The 20,000-nt window shown below is 48.3% G+C and overlaps 2 protein-coding genes across 6 annotated transcripts in view; both read left to right on the top strand.

Annotated features, from left to right (window-relative positions):
• The window catches only part of gabpb1 (GA binding protein transcription factor subunit beta 1), a 20,533-nt gene extending 5,138 nt beyond the window's left edge, over window positions 1-15,395 (top strand). For 2 of the 5 annotated variants that reach the window (XM_079621638.1, XM_079621637.1), the window contains exons 5-8: window positions 5,779-5,923; window positions 6,311-6,478; window positions 13,168-13,322; window positions 13,566-15,383. In XM_079621638.1, coding sequence (XP_079477764.1) covers window positions 5,779-5,923; window positions 6,311-6,478; window positions 13,168-13,322; window positions 13,566-13,715 — 618 coding nt within the window. In that variant the 3' untranslated portion in view covers window positions 13,716-15,383. Of the gene's footprint in view, window positions 1-5,778; window positions 5,924-6,310; window positions 6,479-6,731; window positions 6,814-13,167; window positions 13,323-13,565 lie in introns of all 5 variants that reach the window. The other 3 variants (XM_079621640.1, XM_079621639.1, XM_079621636.1) reach the window with 3 other exon arrangements.
• A 177-nt stretch (window positions 15,396-15,572) lies between these two features.
• Window positions 15,573-20,000, top strand: part of hdc (histidine decarboxylase) — an 18,492-nt gene continuing 14,064 nt past the window's right edge. Inside the window, exons 1-2 of the mRNA XM_079621790.1 lie at window positions 15,573-15,682; window positions 16,469-16,641. Of these exons, the coding sequence (XP_079477916.1) occupies window positions 15,655-15,682; window positions 16,469-16,641 (201 nt within the window). The 5' untranslated portion in view covers window positions 15,573-15,654. The remainder of the gene's footprint in view (window positions 15,683-16,468; window positions 16,642-20,000) is intronic.

Here is a 20,000-nt window from a genome sequence, read left to right on the forward strand (position 1 = left end):
TAGAACTGGTCTCTGTGTCACCCGAGGAACCAAATGTCGGCTGGTGCGTGTAAACCTGCAGATTAAGGGCCGGTAATGTTATAAACGTGCAGATTAAGGGGTCGGTAATGTTATAAACGTGCAGATTAAGGGCCGGTAATGTTATAATCGTGCAGATTAAGGGGTCGGTAATGTTATAAACGTGCAGATTAAGGGCCGGTAATGTTATAAACGTGCAGATTAAGGGCCGGTAATGTTATAAACGTGCAGATTAAGGGCCGGTAATGTTATAAACGTGCAGATTAAGGGCCGGTAATGTTATAAACGTGCAGATTAAGGGCCGGTAATGTTATAAACGTGCAGATTAAGGGCCGGTAATGTTATAATCGTGCAGATTAAGGGCCGGTAATGTTATAAACGAGCAGATTAAGGGCCGGTAATGTTATGATCGTGCAGATTAAGGACCGGTAATGTTATAAACGTGCAGATTAAGGGCCGGTAATGTTATAAACGTGCAGATTAAGGACCGGTAATGTTATAAACGTGCAGATTAAGGGCCGGTAATGTTATAAACGTGCAGATTAAGGGCCGGTAATGTTATAAACGTGCAGATTAAGGGCCGGTAATGTTATAATCGTGCAGATTAAAGGCCGGTAATGTTATAAACGTGCAGATTAAGGGCCGGTAATATTATAAACGTGCAGATTAAGGGCCGGTAATGTTATAAACGAGCAGATTAAGGGCCGGTAATGTTATGATCGTGCAGATTAAGGACCGGTAATGTTATAAACGTGCAGATTAAGGGCCGGTAATGTTATAAACGTGCAGATTAAGGGCCGGTAATGTTATAAACGTGCAGATTAAGGGCCGGTAATGTTATAATCGTGCAGATTAAAGGCCGGTAATGTTATAAACGTGCAGATTAAGGGCCGGTAATATTATAAACGTGCAGATTAAGGGCCGGTAATGTTATAAACGAGCAGATTAAGGGCCGGTAATGTTATGATCGTGCAGATTAAGGGCCGGTAATGTTATAAACGTGCAGATTAAGGGCCGATAATGTTATAAACGGGCAGATTAAGGGCCGGTAATGTTATAAACGTGCAGATTAAGGGCCGATAATGTTATAAACGTGCAGATTAAGGGCCGGTAATGTTATAAACGTGCAGATTAAGGGCCGATAATGTTATAAACGGGCAGATTAAGGGCCGGTAATGTTATAAACGTGCAGATTAAGGGCCGGTAATGTTATAAACGTGCAGATTAAGGGCCGGTAATGTTATAAACGTGCAGATTAAGGGCCGGTAATGTTATAAACGTGCAGATTAAGGGCCGATAATGTTATAAACGGGCAGATTAAGGGCCGATAATGTTATAAACGGGCAGATTAAGGGCCGGTAATGTTATAAACGGGCAGATTAAGGGCCGGTAATGTTATAAACGTGCAGATTAAGGGCCGGTAATGTTATAAACGTGCAGATTAAGGGCCGATAATGTTATAAACGTGCAGATTAAGGGCCGGTAATATTATAAACGTGCAGATTAAGGGCCGATAATGTTATAAACGGGCAGATTAAGGGCCGGTAATGTTATAAACGTGCAGATTAAGGGCCGATAATGTTATAAACGTGCAGATTAAGGGTCGGTAATGTTATAAACGTGCAGATTAAGGGCCGGTAATGTTATAATCGTGCAGATTAAGGGTCGGTAATGTTATAAACGTGCAGATTAAGGGCCGGTAATGTTATGATCGTGCAGATTAAGGGCCGGTAATGTTATAACCGTGCAGATTAAGGGTCGGTAATGTTATAAACGTGCAGATTAAGGGCCGGTAATGTTATAATCGTGCAGATTAAGGGCCGGTAATGTTATAATCGTGCAGATTAAGGGTCGGTAATGTTATAAACGTGCAGATTAAGGGCCGGTAATGTTATGATCGTGCAGATTAAGGGCCGGTAATGTTATAAACGTGCAGATTAAGGGCCGGTAATGTTATAAACGTGCAGATTAAGGGCCGGTAATGTTATAAACGTGCAGATTAAGGGGTCGGTAATGTTATAAACGTGCAGATTAAGGGCCGGTAATGTTATAAACGTGCAGATTAAGGGCCGGTAATGTTATAATCGTGCAGATTAAGGGCCGGTAATGTTATAATCGTGCAGATTAAGGGCCGGTTATGTTATAATCGTGCAGATTAAGGGCCGGTAATGTTATAATCGTGCAGATTAAGGGCCGGTAATGTTATAAACGAGCAGATTAAGGGCCGGTAATGTTATAAACGTGCAGATTAAGGGCCGGTAATGTTATAATCGTGCAGATTAAGGGCCGGTTATGTTATAATCGTGCAGATTAAGGGCCGGTAATGTTATAATCGTGCAGATTAAGGGCCGGTAATGTTATAAACGAGCAGATTAAGGGCCGGTAATGTTATAAACGTGCAGATTAAGGGCCGGTAATGTTATAAACGTGCAGATTAAGGGCCGGTAATGTTATAATCGTGCAGATTAAGGGCCGGTTTTGTTATAATCGTGCAGATTAAGGGCCGGTAATGTTATAATCGTGCAGATTAAGGGCCGGTAATGTTATAAACGAGCAGATTAAGGGCCGGTAATGTTATAAACGTGCAGATTAAGGGCCGGTAATGTTATAAACGTGCAGATTAAGGGCCGGTAATGTTATAATCGTGCAGATTAAGGGCCGGTAATGTTATAAACGTGCAGATTAAGGGCCGGTAATGTTATAAACGAGCAGATTAAGGGCCGGTTATGTTATAATCGTGCAGATTAAGGGCCGGTAATGTTATAAACGAGCAGATTAAGGGCCGGTAACGTTATAAACGTGCAGATTAAGGGCCGGTAATGTTATAAACGTGCAGATTAAGGGCCGGTAATGTTATAATCGTGCAGATTAAAGGCCGGTAATGTTATAAACGTGCAGATTAAGGGCCGGTAATGTTATAAACGTGCAGATTAAGGGCCGGTAATATTATAACGTGCAGATTAAGGGCCGGTAATGTTATAAACGAGCAGATTAAGGGCCGGTAATGTTATGATCGTGCAGATTAAGGGCCGGTAATGTTATAAACGTGCAGATTAAGGGCCGGTAATGTTATAAACTTGCAGATTAAGGGCCGATAATGTTATAAACGGGCAGATTAAGGGCCGGTAATGTTATAAACGTGCAGATTAAGGGCCGATAATGTTATAAACGTGCAGATTAAGGGCCGGTAATGTTATAAACGTGCAGATTAAGGGCCGGTAATGTTATAATCGTGCAGATTAAGGGCCGGTAATGTTATAATCGTGCAGATTAAGGGCCGGTAATGTTATAAACAAGCAGATTAAGGGCCGGTAATGTTATGATCGTGCAGATTAAGGGCCGGTAATGTTATAAACGTGCAGATTAAGGGCCGGTAATGTTATAAACGTGCAGATTAAGGGGTCGGTAATGTTATAAACGTGCAGATTAAGGGGTCGGTAATGTTATAAACGTGCAGATTAAGGGGTCGGTAATGTTATAAACGTGCAGATTAAGGGGTCGGTAAAGTTATAAACGTGCAGATTAAGGGGTCGGTAATGTTATAAACGTGCAGAATAAGGGCCGGTAATGTTATAAACGTGCAGATTAAGGGCCGGTAATGTTATAAACGTGCAGATTAAGGGGTCGGTAATGTTATAAACGTGCAGATTAAGGGGTCGGTAATGTTATAAACGTGCAGATTAAGGGGTCGGTAATGTTATAAACGTGCAGATTAAGGGCCGGTAATGTTATAAACGTGCAGATTAAGGGCCGGTAATGTTATAAACGGGCAGATTAAGGGCCGGTAATGTTATAAACGGGCAGATTAAGGGCCGGTAATGTTATAAACGTGCAGATTAAGGGCCGGTAATGTTATAAACGTGCAGATTAAGGGCCGGTAATGTTATAATCGTGCAGATTAAGGGCCGGTAATGTTATAATCGTGCAGATTTAGGGCCGGTAATGTTATAAACGAGCAGATTAAGGGCCGGTAATGTTATGATCGTGCAGATTAAGGGCCGGTAATGTTATAAACGTGCAGATTAAGGGCCGGTAATGTTATAAACGTGCAGATTAAGGGGTCGGTAATGTTATAAACGTGCAGATTAAGGGGTCGGTAATGTTATAAACGTGCAGATTAAGGGGTCGGTAATGTTATAAACGTGCAGATTAAGGGGTCGGTAATGTTATAAACGTGCAGATTAAGGGGTCGGTAATGTTATAAACGTGCAGAATAAGGGCCGGTAATGTTATAAACGTGCAGATTAAGGGCCGGTAATGTTATAAACGTGCAGATTAAGGGGTCGGTAATGTTATAAACGTGCAGATTAAGGGGTCGGTAATGTTATAAACGTGCAGATTAAGGGGTCGGTAATGTTATAAACGTGCAGAATAAGGGCCGGTAATGTTATAAACGTGCAGATTAAGGGCCGGTAATGTTATAAACGTGCAGATTAAGGGGTCGGTAATGTTATAAACGTGCAGATTAAGGGGTCGGTAATGTTATAAACGTGCAGATTAAGGGGTCGGTAATGTTATAAACGTGCAGATTAAGGGCCGGTAATGTTATAAACGTGCAGATTAAGGGCCGGTAATGTTATAAACGTGCAGATTAAGGGCCGGTAATGTTATAATCGTGCAGATTAAGGGCCGGTAATGTTATAATTGTGCAGATTAAGGGCCGGTTATGTTATAATCGTGCAGATTAAGGGCCGGTAATGTTATAATCGTGCAGATTAAGGGCCGGTAATGTTATAAACGAGCAGATTAAGGGCCGGTAATGTTATAAACGTGCAGATTAAGGGCCGGTAATGTTATAAACGTGCAGATTAAGGGCCGGTAATGTTATAATCGTGCAGATTAAGGGCCGGTAATGTTATAAACGTGCAGATTAAGGGCCGGTAATGTTATAAACGAGCAGATTAAGGGCCGGTTATGTTATAATCGTGCAGATTAAGGGCCGGTAATGTTATAATCGTGCAGATTAAGGGCCGGTAATGTTATAAACGTGCAGATTAAGGGCCGGTAATGTTATAAACGAGCAGATTAAGGGCCGGTTATGTTATAATCGTGCAGATTAAGGGCCGGTAATGTTATAATCGTGCAGATTAAGGGCCGGTAATGTTATAATCGTGCAGATTAAGGGCCGGTAATGTTATAAACGTGCAGATTAAGGGCCGGTAATGTTATAAACGAGCAGATTAAGGGCCGGTTATGTTATAAACGAGCAGATTAAGGGCCGGTTATGTTATAATCGTGCAGATTAAGGGCCGGTAATGTTATAAACGTGCAGATTAAGGGCCGGTAATATTATAAACGTGCAGATTAAGGGCCGGTAATGTTATAAACGTGCAGATTAAGGGCCGGTAATGTTATAAACGTGCAGATTAAGGGCCGGTAATGTTATAAACGTGCAGATTAAGGGCCGGTAATGTTATAAACGTGCAGATTAAGGGCCGGTAATGTTATAAACGTGCAGATTAAGGGCCGGTAATGTTATAATCGTGCAGATTAAGGGCCGGTAATGTTATAAACGTGCAGATTAAGGGCCGGTAATGTTATAAACGTGCAGATTAAGGTAATATTATAATTAATAATATTGGTGAGAAATATTGGCCCAGGTGAGAAAAAGTAACGCAAAAGTAATGTGACGCATCACTTTTCATAAAAAGTAATTCAGTAACGCAATTAGTTACTTTTTTGGGCGAGTGATCCAATATTGTATTGCATTACTTCAAAAGTAACTTTCCCCAACACTGGTACTGTGTGACTGTGTGTCAGGTGGCGATGCAGAACCAGATCAACACGAACCCCGAGAGTCCCGAGACTCTGACCATCCACACGTCCACTCCGCAGTTCATCATCGGCCCGGGAGGAGTCGTGAACCTCGCCGGCATCGTCTCGCCGGGACACAGCAAACACACAGGTAACGCCAAATCCTGATGAAAGAGGCCTTTGTGCACACACACACACACACACACACACACACACACACACACACACACACACACACACACACACACACACTTGATCTGACGCATGACATGATTTTAACATTAAAATTGCTGTTATTTGCACAAACAGAGGATCATCAAAGCCTGTGATTAGAGCGAGAGATGAGCTGATGCTCCTGATGCTGCGGTTCAGAGGAACTACATCTAGAGTGGAAATATTGAGCATCTCTCTCTCTCTCTCTCTCTCTCTCCCTCTCTCTCTCTCTCTCCCTCTCTCTCTCTCTCTCTCTCTCTCTCTCTCCCTCTCCCTCTCTCGCTCTCTCTCTCGCTCTCTCTCTCTCCCTCTCTCGCTCTCTCAGACGAGCTCATCACTGCAGACACAGTGGACGGGGCTATCCAGCAGGTTGTGAGCTCTGGAGGTCAGCAGGTCATCACCATAGTAACAGACGGCATTCAGCTGGGCAACCTGCAGACGGGCACGGGCATCAGCCAGCCCATAATAGTCACCATGCCTGATGGGCAGCAGGGTGAGTGACACGGAAGCGGTTTGATTCTGAAATCCCCAGAATGCATCTTTTAGACGCTGTTTTCAGTTGATGAATGACTAAAGCTTCACTAAACGATATCTGTTGCTTATGCCATCCCATAATCGCAATAAGCTACGATACGAAATATTTTGATATGAAAGAAAGTCTCAGCTGTCAGTTCATGATGAAGTTCAGTCAGTAAATGTGTTTGTGTCTGTAATGTTGAGCCGATCATCTCTTCCTCGAGTTACAGCAGCAGATGAACATGATGAACATCAGAAGGAACGTCAGAAGTCTCATTTAATCATCAGTCAGTGTTTCAGCCGCAGAAAATTGTGAGTGTGTGTGTGTGTGTGAGTGAGTGTGATAATCAGTGTATGAGTATTATTGTGAGTGTGTGAGTGAGTGTGTCTCGTCACGCCACATTTATTAATAAAGCTCTTTTTACAGCAGCTTTATAGAGATAACAGGAAAATAATGCAACAAAATGTGTTTATAGAAGAGAATAGCGTGATGACTAAAGAAAATTAGTGATGGCTAATTTTTGTTGAAAATACGTTTTTAATTTAGTTAATTTATATATAGCCGCTCTGTAGAAAACCGCAATGTCATTGTTCAGCTCAGTTCAGTTCTCATATAATGCTGTCAATGCAGGAGATCAATAATATTGCTGAATATTAAATTAAATTTCACCAACTAAGCAAGACAAAAGCCAAAGGCGACAGTGTAACCAAAACTCCATCAGTGACAGAATGGAGAAAAAACCTTGTGAGAAACCAGACCCAGCCGCTCAGTTCTCCTCTGGCCAACGAATGAACAGTTTATGATTATGATTCAGGCATTACAGGTCAGAAGTGAGATTGGATCAGAACATTCAGGCCCGGATACGGCTGACTACATCATGTGTTGTGGTCGTGTCTAGGTGCTGGTCCTCCATCTGATCTGGATACGGCCGGATCCGGCTGACTACATCATGAGTTGTGGTCGTGTCCAGGCGCAGGTCCTCCATCTGATCTGGATACGGCCCGGATCCGGCTGACTACATCATGTGTTGTGATCGTGTCTAGGCGCAGGTCCTCCATCTGATCTGGATACGGCCCGGATCCGGCTGACTACATCATGTGTTGTGGTCGTGTCTAGGCGCAGGTCCTCCATCTGATCTGGATACGGCCGGATCCGGCTGACTGCATCATGTGTTGTGGTCGTGTCTAGGCGCAGGTCCTCCATCTGATCTGGATACGGCCGGATCCGGCTGACTACATCATGTGTTGTGGTCGTGTCTAGGCGCAGGTCCTCCATCTGATCTGGATACGGCCCGGATCCGGCTGACTACATCATGTGTTGTGGTCGTGTCTAGGCACAGGTCCTCCATCTGATCTGGATACGGTCCGGATCCGGCTGACTACATCATGTGTTGTGGTCGTGTCTAGACGCAGGTCCTCCATCTGATCTGGATACGGCCCGGATCCGGCTGACTACATCATGTGTTGTGGTCGTGTCTAGGCACAGGTCCACCATCTGATCTGGATACGGCCCGGATACGGCTGACTACATCATGTGTTGTGGTCGTGTCTAGGCACAGGTCCACCATCTGATCTGGATACGGCCGGATCCGGCTGACTACATCATGTGTTGTGGTCGTGTCTAGGCACAGGTCCTCCATCTGATCTGGATACGGCCCGGATCCGGCTGACTACATCATGTGTTGTGGTCGTGTCTAGACGCAGGTCCTCCATCTGATCTGGATACGGCCGGATCCGGCTGACTACATCATGTGTTGTGGTCGTGTCTAGGCGCAGGTCCTCCATCTGATCTGGATACGGCCGGATCCGGCTGACTACATCATGTGTTGTGGTCGTGTCTAGACGCAGGTCCTCCATCTGATCTGGATACGGCCGGATCCGGCTGACTACATCATGTGTTGTGGTCGTGTCTAGGCGCAGGTCCTCCATCTGATCTGGATACGGCCGGATCCGGCTGACTACATCATGTGTTGTGGTCGTGTCTAGACGCAGGTCCTCCATCTGATCTGGATACGGCCGGATCCGGCTGACTACATCATGTGTTGTGGTCGTGTCTAGGCGCAGGTCCTCCATCTGATCTGGATACGGCCGGATCCGGCTGACTACATCATGTGTTGTGGTCGTGTCTAGACGCAGGTCCTCCATCTGATCTGGATACGGCCGGATCCGGCTAACTACATCATGTGTTGTGGTCGTGTCCAGGCGCAGGTCCTCCATCTGATCTGGATACGGCCGGATCCGGCTGACTACATCATGTGTTGTGGTCGTGTCTAGGCGCAGGTCCACCATCTGATCTGGATACGGCCCGGATACGGCTGACTACATTATGTGTTGTGGTCGTGTCTAGGCACAGGTCCTCCATCTGATCTGGATACGGCCCGGATCCGGCTGACTACATCATGTGTTGTGGTCGTGTCTAGGCGCAGGTCCTCCATCTGATCTGGATACGGCCCGGATACGGCTGACTACATTATGTGTTGTGGTCGTGTCTAGGCACAGGTCCTCCATCTGATCTGGATACGGCCGGATCCGGCTGACTACATCATGTGTTGTGGTCGTGTCTAGACGCAGGTCCTCCATCTGATCTGGATACGGCCGGATCCGGCTGACTACATCATACATCCGGCTGACTACATCATGGGGATATTCAATTTAATGAATCAATCAATATTACTATTGATTAGCATTACCAAACATGGACGTTTTATTATTTTTTTTAATTTAATACTGTGAAGCTGCTTTGATACAATCTGTATTGTGAAAAGCGCTATACAAATATTCTTGACTTGACTTGACTTGACATCATGTGTTGTGGTCGTGTCTAGGCGCAGGTCCTCCATCTGATCTGGATACGGCCGGATCCGGCTGACTACATCATGTGTTGTGGTCGTGTCTAGGCACAGGTCCTCCATCTGATCTGGATCCGGCCGGATCCGGCTGACTACATCATGTGTTGTGGTCGTGTCTAGGCGCAGGTCCTCCATCTGATCTGGATACGGCCCGGATCCGGCTGACTACATCATGTGTTGTGGTCGTGTCTAGGTGCTGGTCCTCCATCTGATCTGGATACGGCCGGATCCGGCTGACTACATCATGTGTTGTGGTCGTGTCTAGGCACAGGTCCTCCATCTGATCTGGATACGGCCGGATCCGGCTGACTACATCATGTGTTGTGGTCGTGTCTAGGCGCAGGTCCTCCATCTGATCTGGATCCGGCTGACTACATCATGTGTTGTGGTCGTGTCTAGGCGCAGGTCCTCCATCTGATCTGGATACGGCCGGATCCGGCTGACTACATCATGTGTTGTGGTCGTGTCTAGGCACAGGTCCTCCATCTGATCTGGATACGGCCGGATCCGGCTGACTACATTATGTGTTGTGGTCGTGTCTAGGCGCAGGTCCTCCATCTGATCTGGATACGGCCCGGATCCGGCTGACTACATCATGTGTTGTGGCCGTGTCTAGGCGCAGGTCCTCCATCTGATCTGGATACGGCCCGGATACGGCTGACTGCATCATGTGTTGTGGACGTGTCTAGGCGCAGGTCCTCCATCTGATCTGGATACGGCCCGGATCCGGCTGACTGCATCATGTGTTGTGGACGTGTCTAGGCGCAGGTCCTCCATCTGATCTGGATACGGCCCGGATCCGGCTGACTACATCATGTGTTGTGGTCGTGTCTAGGCGCAGGTCCTCCATCTGATCTGGATACGGCCCGGATACGGCTGACTACATCATGTGTTGTGGTCGTGTCTAGACGCAGGTCCTCCATCTGATCTGGATACGGCCCGGATCCGGCTGACTACATCATGTGTTGTGGTTGTGTCTAGGCGCAGGTCCTCCATCTGATCTGGATACGGCCGGATCCGGCTGACTACATCATGTGTTGTGGTCGTGTCTAGGCGCAGGTCCTCCATCTGATCTGGATACGGCCCGGATACGGCTGACTACATCATGTGTTGTGGTCGTGTCTAGACGCAGGTCCTCCATCTGATCTGGATACGGCCCGGATCCGGCTGACTACATCATGTGTTGTGGTCGTGTCCAGGCGCAGGTCCTCCATCTGATCAGGATACGGCCCGGATCCGGCTGACTGCATCATGTGTTGTGGTCGTGTCTAGACGCAGGTCCTCCATCTGATCTGGATACGGCCGGATCCGGCTGACTGCATCATGTGTTGTGGTCGTGTCTAGGCGCAGGTCCTCCATCTGATCTGGATACGGCCGGATCCGGCTGACTACATCATGTGTTGTGGTCGTGTCCAGGCGCAGGTCCTCCATCTGATCTGGATACGGCCGGATCCGGCTGACTGCATCATGTGTTGTGGTCGTGTCCAGGCGCAGGTCCTCCATCTGATCTGGATACGGCCCGGATCCGGCTGACTGCATCATGTGTTGTGGTCGTGTCTAGGCACAGGTCCTCCATCTGATCTGGATACGGCCCGGATCCGGCTGACTGCATCATGTGTTGTGGTCGTGTCTAGGCGCAGGTCCACCATCTGATCTGAATACGGCCGGATCCGGCTGACTGCATCATGTGTTGTGGTCGTGTCCAGGCGCAGGTCCTCCATCTGATCTGGATACGGCCGGATCCGGCTGACTGCATCATGTGTTGTGGTCGTGTCTAGGCACAGGTCCTCCATCTGATCTGGATACGGCCCGGATCCGGCTGACTGCATCATGTGTTGTGGTCGTGTCTAGGCGCAGGTCCACCATCTGATCTGGATACGGCCCGGATCCGGCTGACTACATCATGTGTTGTGGTCGTGTCTAGACGCAGGTCCTCCATCTGATCTGGATACGGCCCGGATCCGGCTGACTACATCATGTGTTGTGGTCGTGTCTAGACGCAGGTCCTCCATCTGATCTGGATACGGCCCGGATCCGGCTGACTACATCATGTGTTGTGATCGTGTCTAGGCACAGGTCCTCCATCTGATCTGGATACGGCCCGGATCCGGCTGACTACATCATGTGTTGTGGTCGTGTCCAGGCGCAGGTCCTCCATCTGATCTGGATACGGCCGGATCCGGCTGACTACATCATGTGTTGTGGTCGTGTCTAGGTGCAGGTCCTCCATCTGATCTGGATACGGCCCGGATCCGGCTGACTACATCATGTGTTGTGGTCGTGTCCAGGCGCAGGTCCTCCATCTGATCTGGATACGGCCGGATCCGGCTGACTACATCATGTGTTGTGGTCGTGTCTAGGCGCAGGTCCTCCATCTGATCTGGATACGGCCCGGATCCGGCTGACTACATCATGTGTTGTGGTCGTGTCCAGGCGCAGGTCCTCCATCTGATCTGGATACGGCCCGGATCCGGCTGACTACATCATGTGTTGTGGTCGTGTCTAGGCGCAGGTCCTCCATCTGATCTGGATACGGCCCGGATCCGGCTGACTGCATCATGTGTTGTGGTCGTGTCTAGGCGCAGGTCCTCCATCTGATCTGGATACGGCCGGATCCGGCTGACTACATCATGTGTTGTGGTCGTGTCCAGGCGCAGGTCCTCCATCTGATCTGGATACGGCCCGGATCCGGCTGACTACATCATGTGTTGTGGTCGTGTCTAGGCGCAGGTCCTCCATCTGATCTGGATACGGCCCGGATCCGGCTGACTACATCATGTGTTGTGGTCGTGTCTAGGCACAGGTCCTCCATCTGATCTGGATACGGCCGGATCCGGCTGACTACATCATGTGTTGTGGTCGTGTCCAGGCGCAGGTCCTCCATCTGATCTGGATACGGCCGGATCCGGCTGACTACATCATGTGTTGTGGTCGTGTCCAGGCGCAGGTCCTCCATCTGATCTGGATACGGCCCGGATCCGGCTGACTACATCATGTGTTGTGGTCGTGTCTAGGCGCAGGTCCTCCATCTGATCTGGATACGGCCCGGATCCGGCTGACTGCATCATGTGTTGTGGTCGTGTCTAGGCGCAGGTCCTCCATCTGATCTGGATACGGCCCGGATCCGGCTGACTACATCATGTGTTGTGGTCGTGTCTAGGTGCAGGTCCTCCATCTGATCCGGATCCGGCTGACTACATCATGTGTTGTGGTCGTGTCTAGGCGCAGGTCCTCCATCTGATCTGGATACGGCCGGATCCGGCTGACTACATCATGTGTTGTGGTCGTGTCTAGGCGCAGGTCCTCCATCTGATCTGGATCCGGCTGACTACATCATGTGTTGTGGTCGTGTCTAGGCGCAGGTCCACCATCTGATCTGGATACGGCCCGGATCCGGCTGACTACATCATGTGTTGTGGTCGTGTCTAGGCGCAGGTCCTCCATCTGATCTGGCTACGGCCCGGATCCGGCTGACTACATCATGTGTTGTGGTCGTGTCTAGGCGCAGGTCCTCCATCTGATCTGGCTACGGCCCGGATCCGGCTGACTACATCATGTGTTGTGGTCGTGTCTAGGCGCAGGTCCTCCATCTGATCTGGCTACGGCCCGGATCCGGCTGACTACATCATGTGTTGTGGTCGTGTCTAGGCGCAGGTCCTCCATCTGATCTGGATACGGCCCGGATCCGGCTGACTGCATCATGTGTTGTGGTCGTGTCTAGGTGCTGGTCCTCCATCTGATCTGGATACGGCCCGGATCCGGCCGTGTGTGTGTGTGTGTTACTCGTTGGTCTCACTCAGTGTGTGTGTTCCTGCAGTGCTGACGGTGTCGGACACAGAGGTCGCAGAGGAAACGGTGATCAGCGACGAACCGTCAGTCAAACGGCAGCGAGTGAAAGAAGAAGACGAGGATCAGATGATAGAAACACAAGACATTCAGATACAGCAAACGCTCTCGCTAGAGGACTTCCAGGTGCGACACACAGTCACACACACACACACACACACACTCACACACACACACTCACATATACACACACACAGGCCACAATCCCTCTCACACCAGCATCTGACACATAACATGTACATGTGTTATCCAGTGATGAACATGTAAACAGTCTGTCTGACTGTGTGTGTGTGTGTGTGTGTGTGTGTGTGTGTGTGTGTGTGTGTGTGTGTGTGTGTGTGTGTGTGTGTGTGTGTGTGTGTGTGACAGGAGAAAGTGTCTCTTCTGAAGCAGCTGGAGGAGGCGAACCGTGAGGCGCAGAGATACCGACAGCAGTTCCTAAAGAAGGAGCAGGAGGCCGAAGCGTACCGGCAGAAGCTGGAGGCCATCACACGCCAGAGCGGGAAGAAACACGCCTAACACACACACACACACACCGGACACACACACACACACCGGACACACACACACACACACACACACACACATGGCCATCACACGCCAGAGCGGGAAGAAACACGCCTAACACACACACACACATACACACACCGGACACACACACACACACACACACCGGACACACACACACACACACACACACACACACATGGCCATCACACGCCAGAGCGGGAAGAAACACGCCTAACACACACCGGACACACACACACACACACACACCGGACACACACACACACACATCGGACACACACACACACACATGGCCATCACACGCCAGAGCGGGAAGAAACACGCCTGAAACACACACACACACACACACTGGACACACTGTGCTTTCTGTGACCGGATCAGTGTCGGTCATTAGGGGCCGAGCTCTGAAGGTGTGTGTGTCGTATCCGTCAGTGTTTCATCTTTACACATCGAACTGCTTACAGGAAATGATGTAATTCGGCACACAGATGGAGGACAGTCTCATCATTAACTCCCTCTAGCGCCACCATTCACGTTTATTCTAATAACTTTTTGAATATTAACTAAGTTCTTTGCTCAAGATGTCTGTTTCCGACATTTAGAATTTTTTTGAAAAAAAGGGTTGGGGTTCATGTCATCACAAGCATGAACTGAGGACACTAGCGCCACCTACAGGTCAGGAGATATGAAGTATGGATATTTTTGCCTTTAACTTCTGAAGGGTATTCCCAAAAATCATGAAGTCTCTATTAATTCAGTGCAACACACCAAGTCGAATGAAACACAATTATTGCATGTCAACTAGGTTTTTTTTTCGTAAAATGCTGTAATTTTCGCATGCATTAGCGTATCGTTACAGAACTCGTGTGTGTCATGGCCTGAAGGTACTCAAGAGGTTTTGCTTATTTTAATGAAACCGTTGGTCAGATTATCTACAGACCATTCCAGCAGAAACGCATTAAAAGATAAAAAAAAAAAAACTGTAATTGTATCCAACAATGAAGTTGATAGCATGAATGCCAAAATTATTGAGTGTGTTATTGTCCTCACACTGCCCCACATCAGTTTGGTCACAGCGCCACCTATTGGTCAAAATTCATAACTATTAAATCACATTGAAAGTGATTGTAATTGTGATTTTTTTTTCAGCTATTTTTACTAAAATAAACAAAAAATCTCTTTAATGGCTCATTGTTGCAGTGTTCTGATAATCACCGTGCCTCTCTTGACCCCTAATCGCCGCCGCTATAACTCGCGGTTTCACTTCTGAGTCTGTGGTGCTCCTGTGGCCGATGCGGGTTCGATTCTGACCCTTATCCTCCATCGGCCTCTGAATAACGAGGAAACAACCCCTCAAAACGTTTACTTGTGTAATAATGTGACGATGTTTTATGCTCTGGGTTGAGATTCATCTACAGGTCGCGTCTGATCAAGTCTTTCATCATCAGACTCGTAAGATTCAGTTTCCTCAGATCCTCACTGATCATCAACATAAATCAAGTGTGTATAGCTTCCACACGCCTGGTGTGTGTGATGCAGTTTTTCTGTCAGAAAGATTATTATTTTTAAAAGACAAACTGGATGGATTTTGTTTCTTTGAGGAGGATCTCAGACTTTTGCTATGTAAAAATGCTGAATAAATGCACAATAAAATGTTTTTTTCAGTATTCCAGCATCTGTCAGAGTCTGTAGAGGGAATATTGTTGTTGGGATTGTTCAAACACATATATTGTAGATATGGATTGATGTTTCCTCAGTGCTCATAAAGTCAGATCTGTGTTTGACGGACACTCACGTACAGCCTGAATCAAAGGTGTCTTTGTGGAGAGTGTGTGTGTCGGTTTGCGTCAGCGGGCAGTGGCTATAAGAGTGTGTGAGAGCTGGAGCACACACACACACACACACAGCGGATCTTCCTCTGACCGACGGGATGCAGGAGCAAGAATACGTGCAGAGAGGTAATGAACATCTAATAATTATACAAGAATGGCTTAATATGGGTTTTGCAGGACACAGCTAACAGGTTTAGCTTTAATAACTCTTGATCCATAGATGAAGGACTATAGTTATTTCCTTCAACATTTGACATTGAGAACTTTTTATCACTTTAAATAGTTTGAATGCTATTGTTATCTTCTGAAGTATTGTAAGGTCATTTTCTTGCATTACATGTATTTTATATTGATGTTCTGCTGTAATATGTGTGTGTCGGTACTCTTCATCTTTTGTTTTATTACTTTTCTCTAATGTTGTTCGGTCTTGTATTGGCCGTGACCTCACAGTGCCCAGCAAGCAATTTTGCATTTAAAAGACGTCTAATAGTCGTTTAATAGCTAAATCATGACTACAGATTTACCATGACATGAAATTACACTTACATCTTGTAGATATTATTGACATTGGTAATATGATGGGATATCAACCATCTCATGCTCTGCCTGGCCAAAAACTACAATGAATCAGTTTTGACTATAAGTGGGCTACAAAGAGCATAGAAATTAAATCAAACCAATCACATTGTAATCACTGTTGACTTGGCTAACATTATGGAATATAATTTATCTCGCAAGTTATTTTGGCAAAAACAACATGTACCCAATTCAAGTTTTTTTTTTGTCTAGAAGTGTTAACAGGGTCTATAGTTAACAGAGACGGTGAAATGACGGCCGTTGGTTGCTGGGCGTGTTTGTTCTAATCTGTTGATGTTCCTCTATTGTGTGTGTGTGTTGACTGTGTGTGTGTAGGGAAGGAGATGGTGGACTTCATACAGCAGTATCTTACACGGATCCGTGAGCGGCGGGTGGTTCCGGATGTTCAGCCGGGGTTCATGCGTCCTCTTCTGCCCAGCAGCGCCCCGTACGAGCCTGAGGACTGGAGCCGCATCATGCAGGACGTGGAGAACATCATCATGCCCGGGGTCTGCCTGTCTGTTTGTCTATCTATCTATCTACACTATACTGCCAAACGTATTGGGACACCCTTCCAAATCATTTAATTCAGGTGTTACAATCACTTCCATGGCCACTTTTATATAAATCAAGCACTAGTGTGTGTATACTATAAGTGCAATCTAAAGCGTGGGGTGCAGTGGTGTAAAGAGTGGGGTGCAGTGGTCTAAAGAGTGGGGTGCAGTGGTGTAAAGAGTGGGGTGCAGTGGTGTAAAGTGTGGGATGCAGTGGTGTAAAGAGTGGGGTGCAGTGGTGTAAAGAGTGGGGTGCAGTGGTCTAAAGAGTGGGGTGCAGTGGTGTAAAGAGTGGGATGCAGTGGTGTAAAGAGTGGGGTGCAGTGGTGTAAAGCGTGGGATGCAGTGGTGTAAAGAGTGGGGTGCAGTGGTGTAAAGTGTGAGATGCAGTGGTGTAAAGCGTGGGATGCAGTGGTGTAAAGAGTGGGGTGCAGTGGTGTAAAGCGTGGGATGCAGTGGTGTAAAGAGTGGGATGCAGTGGTGTAAAGCGTGGGGTGCAGTGGTGTAAAGCGTGGGGTGCAGTGGTGTAAAGCGTGGGATGCAGTGGTGTAAAGCGTGGGATGCAGTGGTGTAAAGCGTGGGGTGCAGTGGTGTAAAGCGTGGGGTGCAGTGGTGTAAAGTGTGGGATGCAGTGGTGTAAAGCGTGGGGTGCAGTGGTGTAAAGCGTGGGGTGCAGTGGTGTAAAGCGTGGGATGCAGTGGTGTAAAGCGTGGGATGCAGTGGTGTAAAGTGTGGGATGCAGTGGTGTAAAGCGTGGGATGCAGTGGTGTAAAGCGTGGGATGCAGTGGTGTAAAGTGTGGGATGCAGTGGTGTAAAGCGTGGGATGCAGTGGTGTAAAGAGTGGGATGCAGTGGTGTAAAGAGTGGGGTGCAGTGGTGTAAAGTGTGGGATGCAGTGGTGTAAAGAGTGGGGTGCAGTGGTGTAAAGAGTGGGGTGCAGTGGTGTAAAGTGTGGGGTGCAGTGGTGTAAAGTGTGGGATGCAGTGGTGTAAAGCGTGGGATGCAGTGGTGTAAAGAGTGGGGTGCAGTGGTGTAAAGCGTGGGATGCAGTGGTGTAAAGAGTGGGATGCAGTGGTGTAAAGAGTGGGATGCAGTGGTGTAAAGAGTGGGATGCAGTGGTGTAAAGAGTGGGGTGCAGTGGTGTAAAGTTTGGGATGCAGTGGTGTAAAGCGTGGGGTGCAGTGGTGTAAAGTTTGGGATGCAGTGGTGTAAAGAGTGGGATGCAGTGGTGTAAAGCGTGGGGTGCAGTGGTGTAAAGTTTGGGATGCAGTGGTGTAAAGCGTGGGGTGCAGTGGTGTAAAGAGTGGGATGCAGTGGTGTAAAGCGTGGGATGCAGTGGTGTAAAGAGTGGGGTGCAGTGGTGTAAAGTGTGGGATGCAGTGGTGTAAAGAGTGGGGTGCAGTGGTGTAAAGCGTGGGATGCAGTGGTGTAAAGTGTGGGATGCAGTGGTGTAAAGCGTGGGGTGCAGTGGTGTAAAGAGTGGGGTGCAGTGGTGTAAAGTGTGGGATGCAGTGGTGTAAAGAGTGGGGTGCAGTGGTGTAAAGTGTGGGATGCAGTGGTGTAAAGTGTGGGATGCAGTGGTGTAAAGCGTGGGATGCAGTGGTGTAAAGAGTGGGGTGCAGTGGTGTAAAGTGTGGGATGCAGTGGTGTAAAGTGTGGGATGCAGTGGTGTAAAGTGTGGGATGCAGTGGTGTAAAGAGTGGGGTGCAGTGGTGTAAAGCGTGGGGTGCAGTGGTGTAAAGCGTGGGGTGCAGTGGTGTAAAGCGTGGGGTGCAGTGGTGTAAAGCGTGGGGTGCAGTGGTGTAAAGCGTGGGGTGCAGTGGTGTAAAGCGTGGGATGCAGTGGTGTAAAGCGTGGGGTGCAGTGGTGTAAAGCGTGGGATGCAGTGGTGTAAAGTGTGGGATGCAGTGGTGTAAAGTGTGGGATGCAGTGGTGTAAAGAGTGGGGTGCAGTGGTGTAAAGCGTGGGGTGCAGTGGTGTAAAGCGTGGGGTGCAGTGGTGTAAAGCGTGGGGTGCAGTGGTGTAAAGCGTGGGGTGCAGTGGTGTAAAGCGTGGGGTGCAGTGGTGTAAAGCGTGGGGTGCAGTGGTGTAAAGCGTGGGATGCAGTGGTGTAAAGTGTGGGATGCAGTGGTGTAAAGTGTGGGATGCAGTGGTGTAAAGAGTGGGGTGCAGTGGTGTAAAGCGTGGGGTGCAGTGGTGTAAAGCGTGGGGTGCAGTGGTGTAAAGCGTGGGGTGCAGTGGTGTAAAGCGTGGGGTGCAGTGGTGTAAAGCGTGGGGTGCAGTGGTGTAAAGAGTGGGGTGCAGTGGTGTAAAGTGTGGGATGCAGTGGTGTAAAGAGTGGGGTGCAGTGGTGTAAAGAGTGGGGTGCAGTGGTGTAAAGTGTGGGATGCAGTGGTGTAAAGAGTGGGGTGCAGTGGTGTAAAGCGTGGGATGCAGTGGTGTAAAGAGTGGGGTGCAGTGGTGTAAAGTGTGGGATGCAGTGGTGTAAAGCGTGGGGTGCAGTGGTGTAAAGCGTGGGGTGCAGTGGTGTAAAGCGTGGGATGCAGTGGTGTAAAGCGTGGGATGCAGTGGTGTAAAGAGTGGGGTGCAGTGGTGTAAAGTGTGGGATGCAGTGGTGTAAAGAGTGGGGTGCAGTGGTGTAAAGTGTGGGATGCAGTGGTGTAAAGTGTGGGATGCAGTGGTGTAAAGTGTGGGATGCAGTGGTGTAAAGTGTGGGATGCAGTGGTGTAAAGTGTGGGATGCAGTGGTGTAAAGAGTGGGGTGCAGTGGTGTAAAGCGTGGGGTGCAGTGGTGTAAAGCGTGGGGTGCAGTGGTGTAAAGCGTGGGGTGCAGTGGTGTAAAGCGTGGGGTGCAGTGGTGTAAAGCGTGGGGTGCAGTGGTGTAAAGAGTGGGGTGCAGTGGTGTAAAGTTTGGGATGCAGTGGTGTAAAGCGTGGGGTGCAGTGGTGTAAAGTTTGGGATGCAGTGGTGTAAAGAGTGGGATGCAGTGGTGTAAAGCGTGGGGTGCAGTGGTGTAAAGTTTGGGATGCAGTGGTGTAAAGCGTGGGGTGCAGTGGTGTAAAGAGTGGGATGCAGTGGTGTAAAGCGTGGGGTGCAGTGGTGTAAAGTTTGGGATGCAGTGGTGTAAAGCGTGGGGTGCTGTGGTGTAAAGTTTGGGATGCAGTGGTGTAAAGCGTGGGGTGCAGTGGTGTAAAGCGTGGGGTGCAGTGGTGTAAAGTTTGGGATGCAGTGGTGTAAAGCGTGGGGTGCAGTGGTGTAAAGTTTGGGATGCAGTGGTGTAAAGCGTGGGGTGCAGTGGTGTAAAGTTTGGGATGC

The sequence above is a fragment of the Phoxinus phoxinus genome, assembly GCF_949152265.1.
Source record: "Phoxinus phoxinus genome assembly, chromosome: 8".
Taxonomy (NCBI): domain Eukaryota; kingdom Metazoa; phylum Chordata; class Actinopteri; order Cypriniformes; family Leuciscidae; genus Phoxinus; species Phoxinus phoxinus.